This window comes from Crassostrea angulata, chromosome 6, assembly GCF_025612915.1.
Source record: "Crassostrea angulata isolate pt1a10 chromosome 6, ASM2561291v2, whole genome shotgun sequence".
NCBI classification, from domain to species: domain Eukaryota; kingdom Metazoa; phylum Mollusca; class Bivalvia; order Ostreida; family Ostreidae; genus Magallana; species Magallana angulata.
This window is the reverse complement of record NC_069116.1, coordinates 36,678,748-36,694,062: the sequence shown is the minus strand read 5'-3', so window position 1 is coordinate 36,694,062 and position 15,315 is coordinate 36,678,748. Positions and strand designations below refer to the sequence as shown.

Below are 15,315 nucleotides of genomic sequence, written 5' to 3'. Positions count from 1 at the left end.
TTGAATTGCAATAAAACATAGGAAGAAAACATGGGTAAAGCGAAGATTTTTAAAGAGTACTTTTTTTAAAGAGGTGAGATTGATAATTTTGAAGAGTTTAAATGAGTTAAATTGGACGAGATGTTAGGCATGATCTTGTACATGACTTTGCGTATTTCATCGCTATTTGTGAATATAAATATGTAACTTGGTAGTCCTTGGGAAAACAAAACACTTAGAACCGTTTTAACAAGAGCTTGGACTTTGGGCAGTACGTGACAAACTCCGATTTGATGAAGGTAGGGTCTACTCATGGTTAACTGCCCAGTCATTGGCTAATAGATATGAATATATTGAACGCAATGACCACTCGCCCGACTTCACACAAGGATGTATACTGTATTTCGCTGAAACAGCGATTTCACACAATTTCACACAGCAGAGCAGATCTTGTCAAACAAATTTCCGGTTTTGACAGTCTATAAATATAGACGAGCATCTCTTAGCAACTTAGAAGAAAGGAGGTCAACATCTGACTTGTTTTGATGGGCAAACATATAGTTTTCCCCTTGGACTGATACGTCACACCTTCATTGGTTTAAACATAGCACGTAACTGCCTGATATAGTAACATCCCTCAGAAAGTCCAAGCTCTTGTTTAAACGGTCCTATTACGTTTTTTACTGACTGACTACAGAAATATATTGGGTTGATCAATCTCATAGACGGCTCGACTTCGCCTTACCCTCAATGAGATTGATCAACCCAATATATTTCTGTTGCAGGATAAACAAAATACATGTTCAATAAGACATAAGAACCCAAGAGGCAAGAGTCATGGTATTTACAACCAATGTTCTTTTTACCCCAAAGATGCATCATACCCGATTGAAATGGGTCAGCTAATTGAATCAGGTGACTTAAACTCCAGAGTTACATTATATGAGTGACATCTTTAGGTAAGACTTTTAGGAACATATATTTCATAAGAAGCAATCTCTCTTTTCTTTATTGTTTCTCAAGAAACCTCTCCAAAAATTCATTCAAACTGAGAACATCTCCATGATTATTTTTGTCCATGGATATGAATTCTTGTATGTTGTTGGAACATTCTAAAAAAAAAAAAAAGAAAGAAATTTAATAAGTTAAATGCTTAGGCCCTTTCTAATATTGTTTTTTTTTTGTATAGTTTACCTTTATATTAGAAACAATTATTTTTTATAAATTGTGTTTTAATTTTAAAATTAAGTTTAAATACACTGTATTTATCCAAGCTTTTGTTATTGAAAAATCACTGAAATAATTCATATCGGATTCCCAGATTTCATAATTCTGTTCTAGATCTTGACCTTAAGGAAGGAGTCTTTTCTGGTTTTCGACTTGTCAAACGTAAAATTGATTAATTGTTCATTAAATCAAGATGAAAGGAAATTAAAATAGAATATTTTTCTTTCTTTTTTATCATCATACAACTTGGCATAGAAGAAGTAATCAAAGTTTACAATCTAACAGGGACTATATTTTTGGCGTAATATTGGCGTAGGAAAATATCACATGTTGCGCAATTCAGAATTGCTGCAGATTAATGAGTCTGATTTAGCATTTTAAAAACAATAACATTAATGTTGGATTTTTTTCACTAATGTAAACTAATGATATGATACTTGGGTTTCAGAATATGTTTTTAAAATATGATTTGCCTATCAAACTATTTTTATATGCTTTTAAAGCGCCCATTCTATACACTGATTTTTGTGAAAAAATCACTAAAATCAGTTTTTCTCTCTTATAAAATGGTCAATATATTAGCTTTTCTGTCAATTTATATCTTTTTATTAAGTCTTCATTTTACATAAAAATCATAAATATTTTATAATTGAAGCATAAAAAAATAATAAAAATTTCTTCAAAATTTAAGAAAATTAGAGGAAATGCGGGCTAAGCAATATCAATTTTAGTATAAATATTTATTCTGATTTAGTAGTATAAGCTGATAGATATTCTGATATTCTATCATTTCATTGAAGAATAGAATATTCAAATCTTAAACAAATGTCTACAGAACTACAAAGATCCACACTTATTTTTATTATCCTTTACGTTGAGGAAACAGGTAGTGACCTTGACCTGACCTTTATGCAAAAACAAAAAGGTCAAATTTGATAAAACTGATAGAATCATTTGGTAATATGATCCGTTTGACTGTGTCAAAATTTCATGAATTTCTTATTACAAGAAATATGTTTGATAACGAGAAGACTCCTTCCTTAAGTAGATACATGTATTCAATACTAGTACCCTTTTTCAGTCTCATTGGCCCTTGTGTTAGTGTCAATACCTTTTGTTTTTATGGGTGGATATGTGGGGGGTGGAGACACCCAGTGACCCTCCGGAGTCAACATATGGGACCTGTCTGATGCGAAAGTCTGTAAAAACTCTTCTGCTGGTATTACTCGAAACATTCTGTAATGTATAATATTGTTGCTCGACAAAGAATTTTTCGATTATATTATATTATATTCACTACTATTTCAAAAAAGTTTCGATGACTTTTTTCAAACAGACTACATGGACTATAGAACTTGAAATTTCAATGTACTATAAACACGTCTATACACACAGCTTTAGTATTTTGAAACTGTGACCATTGCACAATTCTTGAATTTAAAACCTACAGCGACCTACAAAACATCACGGACTGCACGAAATAATCATGATGGTGTCAGACTCAAAGTCTCACAGGAGACGATTTGGCTGTTTCTTTTAGCTAACGTACTTATGTACGTTAAACAGTTTAGTGAATTTTACTTACTTTTCACAATTAATTTATTGATTTGTTAAAAGAGTGATGTTAATATAAACAATAAAATACTTTCTTTGATGATTCATGCGGGTTATGAAGGTAGCGATCATTGCAGAAAAAATTTACTTAACCCGCTAACGCGGGTTATGTATTTTCTCTGCAATGTCGCTACATGTACCTTCATATCCCGAATGAATCACCAGAGAAAGCATTTTATTGTTTAAGTAAACTCAGATGTTGAGGGACCGACAGGGAAACGGAAACGGTCACAGAATGATTTTACCGATGAATTTCAAGCGAAACTTCCAGCTGATGTGACAGTTTTAAACAGTTCCAAAATATCGGCGACGTGTACATGTATCTTTCTTAGGTAGAAGGTATATATTCAATCTAATTAAATTGGTATATATTTTTGTTTTCAAATTTGATGTACCTGTGGTATTCTGGTTTTAAACATCTTTCGTCTTTAATAGATTCCTCGTAATATCTTCTAAAGTCACAAGGAAATGTTAAGGTGGTGTCCAAGTCATATACTATTGTTTTGGATTCAGAGGGTTCGTACAGGAATATCACATGGTAATCCTAATGTAATCAATGATAGGTTAAAAAACATTATCATACACAGTTAATAACTTCATATTAGTCTCAAATGAAATATCAACTTTCTTACTTTTTTAAAATTATTAAATGGGCACTATTTCCATTAATTGCATAATGTGTATATAATTTTAAAATTTAAATCCCAAATTGATGTTTAGATGATGAAATAAATACTTATGCAAACTGACCCATATAACTTGACCATCTTGTCTGCGGCTTGCTTTCTGCTTCCAAAGTGGAATCTTTAATCAAAAGAAAAAAAAATGATTTATCGTTATACTTGCTGCTCTATAGCTCCCGGTCTGAAAAAAAATCGAATGGACGACCTTGGAGCTACAGTTCAAACGCTACATTTAAGAAGTTGCAATTTACAGCGCCCAAAAAATTGCGCTAGTTTTGAACTGATTAATCTTATACCCGAATACATTCTGTGCAAATATTTGATTTCAAAAAATCCTCGGATAATTTACTACAGATATCGTCACTTTACTTGCCTCTGATATTCTTTTAAACACCATCACCAGCTCCGTAGAGTGAAGTAGTGTACATGTAGTTTGTTTACATGTAAAAATGGCGACTTTCAATATGCACGTGAATTTAACATACTTTATTTTCCGAGGTCGGGAAGCGTTTTTAAGAGAAAGTCTGAGGCAAGTAAAGTGAAAATAGCAACAGTAAATTGCTTGAGAAATTTAATTGGTACTAATGTTTTTTATAGAATTCTTGTGAAAATGAGAATAATTAGTCCTAAACTAGCGCAATTTGAATTTTCTGTGGACCGTAAAGTCATGAAATTGCAACTTTTTAGCAAGTACGGAACTGTAGCTCCCAGGTCGTCTATCCGAATTTTTTTTCAGACCGGGAGCTACAGACCAGCAGCTAAACGTAAAACATGTAAATGTACATTGTCATTGTATTACATCCTAAATTTCAGAAAAGGGCGATATGAATCGATCGGAAAACCAGTATGGTGATCTGAAAATTTGGGTCACATTCTGTAAACTTAATCTGTTAATAGTACAAATAAAAGTTGTCTTTCTACGTAGATATACATTTGGCTTTGGTGCACGTGTACCAAGAAAAGAAAATTGATGGGTATATATAAAAACAATCAATTATTAAACGAGGCTCATGGTGCTCATCGCATAAAAAAAACAAGGTCCATACAATAGCAACTTTTAGTAGTAAGGAGCATTATTGATAACATGTCTATCCATATCTTTAAATTGCTTTTAGTTTTGTTTTATTCATAGAAAACACAAAAATTTAAAGATAAAAAAAAATTTGAATTTTGAAAGATCTAACAATCTAAAATGCTTAGAAGTAGCAAGTTGTCAATATTCACAATCAAAACAAAATAGTCATGGTAATTAAAATTAAAATAGCACAGCTAAATATGCTACCTGTTTGAAAAAGAGGGTGTAGGATAAAGGGTTTCTATAAAGTACATTCTGTTTTAAAATCACAACACACAACTACATACAGCTCTCCGTTTGTTTGATATAAATACGCAATAGCAATTCTGGATCGCTCCGGGAATCTTGCTCTTTAATGAATCACATAGACACCACACGTTTTCTTCACTAAAAAGAAACATTTCGTAGAATTTTAATAACAAGTAACAATGATATAACAGATGAAAACCTATAAACACAAAATGAATTTTTAGCGACTCACTGTATACGCAATAATCTTAATATGCATTTTTAGTAATGAATTGATCACTTCATAGATTCAACTAATATTGCGCACATAATGAATATATACAATTATGGCAAATTTTAAATATAAATTACATGTATTTCAAATAGTCCACTGTGAATACATTTCTCTCAAATGACGGTAAACTAAAAGAAAACTTATTACTCAGTCTGATACATGTATACGGATGGGCGAAGCAAGCTGTGTTTAAAGAGAAACGTTCAACCAGTTGCACATTGATTCTACGAATATTTTGGTGTCAGTAAACTGGTTCAACTATTCCCTGGTATCTACACATGGCTTCGTTTCATGCTCTCGCAAGAACCATGAAGATAAAACGATCCCGATTACGTAAAGGGTAAATATGCTGCTGACACAATTCACGGGTATGACATCTAACCTCTGACCTCAAATAATCAAAGGCTACAGGTACACTCTTAATCAAAATACAATCAAATGATGTCATAGTCGTTTGCACAGTAAGTCCTATATGATTGTTTGGCATCAATTAAAGTAAATTGCATCTCACGTTTAACTTTTTGTTAGGATCAAAGACAAACTAAACAAGAGACCCCAACATACAAGCTCACTAAATTGCTATTATAATATTTCCCCACCCCACCCCAAGAATCAGTTCAAATTTGCAATTTTTCTAAAATTTTGCATTCTTGTAAATTCTAATTTCTTTGAAAACTGTCATTGATTGATGAGCTCTTTATTTGACTATATGTATTTGTGATGCTTTGGATTTTATCAATACATTTAAAAGATAAAAAAACACTAACAATTTTAATTTTCAGAAACATTTTTTTTACTTAAAAAATTCATCAGAGCTTCTTTGGCATGTATGTATTTACAGTTATATTACACATCAAATGAGACCAAGAATATCCTATTTCGATCCCGATTAAGCGAAACTCATTGATGTTGGGATCGAAATTCAAAATAACTAACCGATAAACTTATCACAAAGTTTTCTTTTTTATATAAAAATGATTTTAACAATTTCGAATCCACGCTATCTTAAGATGTTTGGAATGCATAGTAGTCTCACAAACTGTAGCATCGTACATGTATACGTAGTTCTTGAGACTAAAAAAAAATTAACAATTATAAGGAATCAGCTGTATAGTACTCTCACAAATTTAAGAATTGTAGTTCTTGATTTTTTAAACATTATTCCTACATATCTCTATGTTAAAATTTGAATCCCTCAAGGGGCAAAAGTATTATTTATAGTCTGGGGGTCACGACTTAACCAATCTGATTAAAATCAAATCCATAGCTATTATAGATCGCTACACACTCGTAGAACGGCAGTAGAAAAACAAGAAGCGGATCGAGGATCTGATTTTAGTCTGATAGCTTGAAAACAAGCTTGCTAACTGCTTTTCAGTACTTTCAATACATTGATTTCTTCTGCACAATTAAGTTCCTGTGTCCCGAAGGATCGTTGCGAATGTAAACAAATCACAGCTGTTAAGGAATTCATACAAATGTCATATGTATTATTTGACATTGTCAAAAGTTATTATTTAAAAATAAATAGTTCTATAAAGATTTTCAAAGGACAAACCAGTAACAAGACGTATATGTGCAGTCTTCTTTCCTAAATTCCATTTCAATTTATTAACTTTCAGTTTCACTTTCCAATCATTGAAATCTGAGTCCTTAGCGCGCTTTGTATTTAATCCTATGCTATCGAAGCGTTTTCATGATGTCATAATGTTTGCATCCTCGTGTAGAAAATGGCTTCACAGTCACTTAAACTGGGAAATATAAAACCTGAAAATGCCATATTTTTCATGTGTGACATCCAAGAAAAATTTAGGCCTGTTATTAAATATTTCAAAGAGATTCTAGAGATTGCAGAAAAATTGGTATGTCTGTATAGTTTAGCCTTTGTAACGTTAACGTCATACAGTACGTTGATGGTTATCTCTTGAAATATACGCCCATATTCAGGTTCGGACAGTGTCGGCATATTCTCTTTTGAGTATTGGACAGACACAGACCAGGTGGTTTGAATCCTAATTGGTGGTCAATACCTATTTTACATATATACCAAAACGGGAGTCATACATTTTTATTCAATTCGGAATGCGTTATAACGTTACATGCAGTTTACCTTTCAAAGCATAAGTGGGAGACTCTCCCCCTAACCATTAAAGGTCACGATTTTGTCAAATGCTATATTTCTCTGTTTTGTACCTAAGCAAACAAAATATTGGTGTTGAAGACAGCAACACAGGTAGATTTACACGTTATTGAAAACTGGCAGTCATAAAAGAAATCGAATTCAAAACAATCTTAAATACTAATAATAATAACCTGTAAGCAGTTCACATGAGAAATTAATGTTTTTATCTTTTTTAATTGATAATTTAGATATAGAATACATGTGTATTAAAAACAATATTTTGCGAAAAATTCCTCTAATTCATTCCCTTGATCTATAATCACTAATTTTCATTGTTTTAAAACTGATATTGATAGCATACTTTTCGTTAATGCCATGTGTCATCAAGAGGCAGATGACATCATAGTAACCTGTGCAGTGAGATCGGCCTCTAGCTTCTTATATTTATTACAGTAGGCTTTTTTTAAATGACGGCGTTGTAAATAATATCATAATTATGTTAGTAGTAATTATTAAAATGGGAATAGCTTGAATTTCCAAATGATACGTTGAGTATTTTAAAGGTAAGCACGATATTGTATAATTTGATATCGGTTTATATAATATACAATTATATTAATAACATTTAATTGTATTATATCATATTGTTATAAATAATATTTTATTTTATGATTTTATATTGTATCATATGATATTGTATGTTTTATCAAATTATATTGTATCATATGATGCAATTTCATATGTATCAAATATGAAACAATATCATACAATACAATATCATACTATATTATTCAATATTCTATGATACAATACTGTGATGTATTAAGTACAGTAATATAATATTGTATCATATAATACTGTAATATTGTATTATATTGTATCATATATTTTTTTTATGAAATATATTATGTGATCAAATACAATTAATGAATAACATGATACAATGTCATATCATATGTAACAATATCATATTGCATCATTATTACATTGTTACAGTATAATATGATAATATATTGTAAAGATCATAGGATGCAATATTGTTTTTTATATTTTTGTATTGATAAACATTGTATCTTATAATACATATGATCATACTACTGTTTAACATATGATATTGTGTCAAAACAGTATCCTTGAATATCCATGATCATTAACCATGATTTTCATATAGTATGATAAAGGTCGTCTCATAAAGGTGATGCCTCGTCTCTGTGAGCTTTGTAATCTGTGATTACCTATTTTTAAAAAAAAAATTTATAATTGATTATCAATTAATAATGGATGGTTATTTTTCAGGTTGAGGCTTCAACAATTCTTAGTATTCCCTTGATTGTTACAGAGCAAGTAAGTTTTTGGTATTTTACTTATAAAATTACCTGAGTCACTCCGGTGACCAATTGCAATTGTGTCTTCGTCCATCATTGTGTGTTTTGCAACATGCTTTGTCCATAAAGAATTACTTTTCTAATTAACTGGGTTTTCCGATGAAAAAAAATCTGGTTATTGATATGGTGAAAATGGTACCCTTATTGTATGGATAACTCCTAGAGTTTTCAAGATAGGAAGTTGTTCTTTTGCAGATCAATTGTACTTATATCAGAGGTATGCATATTGCTAGGATTTTGATTTTTGATAATTTATGAAAAAAAATACCAGCTTTTGAACTAAATTATATCTTGACAAAATACTGTATTGCATTTTGGGTTCCCCTATTGTATGAATAACTCCTTCTACAGTTTTCAGGATAGGAAGTTGTTCTTTTGCAGATCAATTGTACATAAATTAGAGGTGTGCATATTGCTTGAATCTCTATTTCTGATAATTTATGAAAAAAATACCAGCTTTAGAACTTAATTCATTTTTTTAGCATAATATTGCATAAAGGGTTCTCTATTTCTCTGGATACAGTAGGTAGTGTTTATCAATTCAGGGTTGACAAGGATTATGAATACAGTTCACATAAAAGGAAACCCGGTTTTCTGTCACATTGGCAGCTTTTCAGTTGTTTCTTAATTAAAACTACAAGCCAATTTTTATTAGTTTGGGTTTGAGGCATCTCTATGGTAAGAGAAATCTAAATTGTGAAACGGTTATCTGATTTCAGGAATATGTTACAGTCAAAATAATATGTAAGATTGCACAATCATATGCTTTCATAACCTACCTGAGTAATATTTCCATATACAAAGGACATTTATAATACTCTCAAAGTATATATTACCAAAATTAATATCTAGTTTATGTAAAAAAAAAAAAAAAAGCCAAAAGTGTTCACACTGTATTATGTACATGTACATGCAAAACTCTTAAACAAAAATGGGTATTATTGTTATTCAGTCTCTCTTGCTAAACATATTTAATCTTTTGCAGTATCCCAAAGGGCTTGGAGAAACTGTACCAGAACTAAAGGAAAAATTGAAAGAAGGCCAGGCACGCTTCAGTAAAACAAAATTTACGATGTTGATTCCTGAGGTCATAAGCCAGCTGGAGTCAAACCAAGCAATACAGCATGTTGTTCTGTTTGGAATTGAGGTAATTTATTGATCATGTGATATTCATGGATTGATTGTAAAAGACAGATTATTGACCTACATGTGTATCTGTCATTAAGTCAGTCCATTAGTTTTGGGGGGGGGGGGTTTGTAAGTGCAAGTCCATTGAATTTTTGCATAGAATTTTCCGAAATTTTGTAAGGATTTTATGACACAAAGTGCATATTACCAGAAAATCTTGGTTCCATTATTTTTCCAGGAATTATAGATCTTGCACTTATGACTTGTAGCCATTTATTGAATGTGTTAATGAACAGTCTGTAAGCGCAACTTATATAAACCCCTGAACAGAATTTCCCAAAACTTTGTAGGGATTTAGCCTTTAGGACACAATGTGTATATGTGAATATTACATGTACCAGGAAATTCTGGTTCCATTAGTTTTCCAGGAATTTTGGAATTTTTGCACTTTGACTTTTTACCATTTATTGAATGTATTAATGAAGAGTTTGTAAGCGCATCTCCTCTTAAACCACTGCACAGATTTTCCTGAATCTTTGTTGGGAGTAAGGACACAATTTGTAGATGTGCATTTTACCAGAAAATTTCAGTTCCATTATTTTCCAGAAGTTTTTGGCCTTTTGCACTTCAATTTTTGTCCATTTACTAAATGTAGTGCTGAAGAGTTTGTAAGCGCAACTCCCCTTAAACTGCTGAACAGAATTCTCAGAATCTTTGTAAAGAACTAGGGCATAATGTGTAGATATGCATATTACATGTACTTGGAAATTCAGGCTCCAGTATACGAGGGTTGTTCGGAAATTATTGAGACAACTCGAATATTTTCTTTTCTAATTGACGAATTTTGGTTAAAATTGGCATAGACACCGAAGAAACGCCAACAAATAATAAAACAAAGTAATATTTAAAGAATATTTAATATTTTGTTTACGACGGTAGATAAACAAATCGGTGGTCAGAGTACCCGGCGCAGCCATGAACTCGGAGATTTAACAACTTAAGCATCTACTTTATAAGTGTCTGTAGAATTACAGTTAATGATAAAAGAATTCAAATTAAATATTTTCATTTTGCTATTCTCTACGACTAACTTTTGATTAAGTTTCACTGATGTTCGAGTTGAAATACGGATATGGTACACATATATTTACCAAACAATAGAAATCTGACGACGATTTTACATTGAAGTTTGACGTCAAGGCGGCGCATTGAAAACCGTCAAACCAGTGGAAATCTCAGAAGAAAACCTTTTAAGGCCAATCAATTGCTTAAAAAACTATACGATGATAAGACAAGGTAAAGAGCTTCAGTTCATCATATTTTTTCACCGATTGTTTAACTAGAATTAGGCCAAAGGGATTAATTATCGAGTACTTTTGACACACTCACTGTTGAAAACAGTTCTAAAATATATATATATAAAAATGACAGAAGGAGACATTCACAGTAATTAGACTTTCGGGAAAAATAACTCGATTCATCCCCTAAAAATAACAAGAATGAGAGAAAATGTAAATGGAAACATCTTGAAATGAAAACAAAAGATGAGAAATAAAGAATAATTCTTTTTTCCGTTCGTTTGTAAGGTGTTTAAAACACAGGAGCAATAAGAAGCGTTAAAATGACGTCGCGAAAAGTTTGCGGTTGCGCCGGGTCACTGGACGAAGGCACGTTGGTCAGCTTACCAGGAATGATCTATTCATGCCACGGACAATAAACTTTTAACATTGATAATCTCTATCCTTATTAACGTTATGGTGAAATTTCAAGGGTTTATCTTTTTTACTAAAAGAATAAGAGAAAATGTCTCAATAATTTCCGAACAACCCTCGTACATTGTACCTCTTAGAATTTTGTATGTTTTGCACTATTATTTTTGGTCATTTATTGAATGATTAAACAGTTAGTTGGCAGTACTCCTCTTAAACTGCTGCACAGAATTTCTCAAAACTTTTTAGGGAATTAGGACACGATGTGTTCCCATATATGGCCTTCACTGTCATCAACTCTGGTCGGAAAGTTGGAGTCATTTTGTCATGGTTTTGCTTTTGCTTCTCAAGAACTTTATCTCCAGGTGGGATATTGGATTCAGTACTTCCGCGTTTCATAGCGCTGTATTCTTTTCTTTTTCTTTGAGCTCTAAATTCCTGTCACCAACTTCAAAATCGTCATTGTGAAATTCACATGCTTGCGGTATTTTGGTTCGAATCTTCCTTCCAAACATCAACTCCGCTGGACTGATTCCAGTAACTGTATGTGGCACTGATCGATACAGCATCAGGTTCCTCCTTCCAGTTCTTCTTCTCACTCTGTGCAATTTTTATCCTTTTCATAAGGGATCTATTTTGCCTCTCAACTTTCCCATTAGCTTGTGGCTATAATTGAGTAGTACGTTTATGCTGAATTCACATTTTTTACTTCTTCTCTAAAACCACTGGGCAAAATTTAACCAAATGTGGTACAAAGCATCTTATGGGGAGGGTATTCTAAATTGTTTTTTAAAAAAAAGGGCTAAACCCTTTGGAAAAGGAAGATAATTGCTAAACAGTGAGTATAGGGTGTGTTTCTATTAAAATCTTCAACTCAAGAACCACAGCACCAGAAATGCCAATATTTAAACAAAAGCTTGTATTTATAGTAAGGATTCTAAATTTTAAAAAATTGTGACCTTGTGGACCAAATCTGGGGCCCTAGGTGGGTTTAAAGTTTAACATAAAAATACAAAGGAAAAATGTTTAATAATATTCTTCTCAAGAACCACTGCACCAGAAATGCCAATATTTACACAAAAGCTTGTACAAATAGTGAAGTTTCTAAATTGTAAAAATCATGACCCTGGACCAAAACTGGAACACCAGGCGCAGTTCAAAGTTTAACATAAAATTACATAGGAAAAATGTTTTAAAATCCTGTTCTCAAGAACCACTGCACCAGAAATGCCAATACATGTATTTTCACAAAAGCTTGTATATATAGTAAAGATTGAAAGTTGTAAAAATCGTGGCCCCTGAACAGAAACTGGGGCCTCAGGCAGGGTTCAAAGTTTAACTTATATAGGAAAATGTTTTAAAATCTTCTTCTCAAGACCTACAATGCAATAGTTTGGGATATTACCATACATATACATACATCCTTGGCTATTGTAGATTCTAAGTTGTTAAAATCGTGACCCCAGCATTAATACTAGGGCCTTTGGATGGGTTCAAAGTTTAACATAGAAATATAAAAGAAACATGTCAAGCATCCTTAAATAATGTAGATTCTAAATTCTTGGGTGTCCAAGTAGCGCAGTGGACAATGCACTCGCTTATTACCGCTGAGACCCAAGTTCAATCCCCATGATCGACAGTGGTTGTATATTGTGAAAGGGTATGGTGGTCGCCCACTTGGACACATGGGTTTCATTATTTAGAAAAGTGAAGAACAAAGAGTGCATGTATATGAATACATTTTTTCGTTCCAGACTCATGTTTGCATCCAACAGACGGTGATTGACTTACTGGGGAGAGGATACCAAGTTCACATTGTGGCCGACGCTTGCTCTTCCAGAACACAGATGGACAGAACATTTGCTTTTGAGGTTTGTCAATATATTCTTGCACATCACTCAAGATTTTAGAAACTAGGATTCTAGTTGTATATTGGAAACTTTAATTCTATCCCTATACAAAAATGCTGTTGACTATATTATATTTTTTTTTACATATTTTGTACGAAATACTTCACTAGGTAACACGAGTCACTCAGGTGACCTATTGGTTTCCATTCGCCGTTCTGCATTAACAACTGAACATTGTTATTTTCTTGAAAATTATAGCTAGTAATATTGACAGTTCAAAAATGGATTTTTATTTTTATTTTTTTTTTTGTCAAAAGGATTATTTCTTTCTTCTTTACATTTATAATTTTAAATCAAATACAATGTCACTTATTCAATTCATCATAAATTCATGATTTTAGAAATGATCATGCATAAATAAGAAAAGTAATGCAATGTAATGCCAGCATTACACTAGACTTTGGAAAGTAATGCATTACATTAATATTACTTATACATGTAATGCTAAATTTGTGGCATTACACATCACTAGCATTACTTTGAAAGCGTGGCGAGGCTAATATGTCCATATAGTGAAGAAGTATTTAATCTTAGAATATCGTCTGGTCTTCAGCAGGGGGAGGTTAACTGAATGCATGCATCTGCTGTTTCAGAAAGCCCTTTACCAAAATTGTGAAATTCATGCCCCTGTGTTGGTAGTTCAAGCCCAAGGGCGGGGCTAATATGGCCATATAGTAAAATGTGTTTAATCTTATAAAATTGTCTTCTCTTCACCCATAGCAGGTGTTTATGATATTATGAAAATTTAGAAATTCATGGCCTCTGGGTCAGGGGTTTAGGACTCTCTCTCTCTCTTGTAGGGCCAATATGGCAACATTGTGAAAATGTGTTAAATTTTATCATATTTTCTCCTGTACTTTCACAGTCGTAGGAGATAAATTAGATAATGTATTGTTGTTATGTACGTAACGTTCTGTTGTAATGCTCTGAAATTGTTATCTTCACTGCCCATGGGGCAGGGGTTTTCTCAGGGTTTTTTTAAAGGGGGAAGATGACAAATGTGGCCGTATACACGGTGAAAAAGTAATTATTTAGTTCACTTTAGTCACTCGGGTAACCAATTGCTGCCATATTTTAGGACATCTTCTTTAATTTTCTGTGCATTGTATGCTTATAGAACAAATTGTATACATATAGTGTGCATGATACTTAAAACTGAAGAATGTATTATAGAAGATTGATCATTAAAGGTCTGCAGGTGTCTTTTTACCAGAAGTTAATATTTTAGGCCACCAGAGCTTGGGTATACTAATAATCCGAGATTCTTCCCGACTTTTGCCCCCCCCCCCCCCCCCCCTTCCATTTTATTATGAATAAATGGTTTATAAACATAAAATTAGGATTAGGGTCTAGACTCCAAAATGAAGCTTAGAATGCAAAAATGAGACCCTCTGACAGGTCGGTGTAAGAACTATGGTACTCAGGTAGGTCTTTTGTTTTTATTTTCCAGAGATTTCGGCAGAGTGGAGCCTTTGTGACAACCAGTGACGCCATTTTGCTTCAGTTAATTGGTGATAAAGAACATCAGCATTTTAAAGCAATTCAAAGGCTCATTATGAAAACTGCTCCGGATTCAGGCTTATAAACAGATGTTGTATATGAACAAATGGTTAATTTTGTATATCATTTATTTTTTATATCTATTCATCAAAAACATGAATGCTATAATTACTTAAAGTCTACAAGATTTTGTTTCATTTCATTATTGTTAATAAATTAATAAAATAATTAATGTTAATTGCAATTTATAACAGTTGTATACCATTAATTAGCTGCAATGCCATAATTGTGTAAATCATAATTTTTAGTGAATATGCATTAATGTGAAACAATATGTTGAAATACATGTATTTGTTTCTGAATATTAAAGAAACCCGAATTGCTATTTCTCATTTGCAGGTTTTATATCGTCTTTTCCCCTAGCTCTGTCTCATAATAAAATTAACACTTTAAATTTTCC

General features: G+C 32.2%; 2 protein-coding genes across 2 annotated transcripts; one reads left to right on the top strand and one right to left on the bottom strand.

The window, feature by feature from the left end:
- Nucleotides 1-398: 398 nt before the first annotated feature.
- Nucleotides 399-6,813, bottom strand: LOC128190229 (protein N-terminal glutamine amidohydrolase-like). The gene is made up of 6 exons (XM_052862178.1): nt 6,660-6,813; nt 4,866-4,965; nt 3,571-3,624; nt 3,216-3,364; nt 2,318-2,442; nt 399-1,091 (listed from the first exon to the last, which is right to left on the bottom strand). Exons 1-6 carry the CDS (start codon nt 6,701-6,703, stop codon nt 988-990), a joined length of 576 nt encoding a protein of 191 aa, XP_052718138.1. The 5' UTR covers nt 6,704-6,813; the 3' UTR covers nt 399-987.
- LOC128190228 (isochorismatase domain-containing protein 1-like) lies at nt 6,794-15,240 on the top strand. The gene is made up of 5 exons (XM_052862177.1): nt 6,794-6,963; nt 8,520-8,567; nt 9,594-9,755; nt 13,200-13,316; nt 14,806-15,240. Exons 1-5 carry the CDS (start codon nt 6,832-6,834, stop codon nt 14,938-14,940), a joined length of 594 nt encoding a protein of 197 aa, XP_052718137.1. The 5' UTR covers nt 6,794-6,831; the 3' UTR covers nt 14,941-15,240.
- Nucleotides 15,241-15,315: the final 75 nt, after the last annotated feature.

Excerpts from the sequence above, each read along its gene's own strand:
- LOC128190229 (XM_052862178.1), bottom strand. The coding sequence starts at position 6,703 with ATGGAATTTAGGAAAGAAGACTGCACATATACGTCTTGTTACTG. Across the intron at positions 3,625-4,865 it reads TATCAAACAAACGGAGAGCT|ATTCCACTTTGGAAGCAGAA; the intron begins GTATGTAGTTGT and ends TTTTGATTAAAG. Across the intron at positions 3,365-3,570 it reads AAGATGGTCAAGTTATATGG|GATTACCATGTGATATTCCT; the intron begins GTCAGTTTGCAT and ends TGATTACATTAG.
- LOC128190228 (XM_052862177.1), top strand. The coding sequence starts at position 6,832 with ATGGCTTCACAGTCACTTAAACTGGGAAATATAAAACCTGAAAATGCC. Across the intron at positions 6,964-8,519 it reads TAGAGATTGCAGAAAAATTG|GTTGAGGCTTCAACAATTCT; the intron begins GTATGTCTGTAT and ends GTTATTTTTCAG. Across the intron at positions 13,317-14,805 it reads ACAGAACATTTGCTTTTGAG|AGATTTCGGCAGAGTGGAGC; the intron begins GTTTGTCAATAT and ends TTTATTTTCCAG.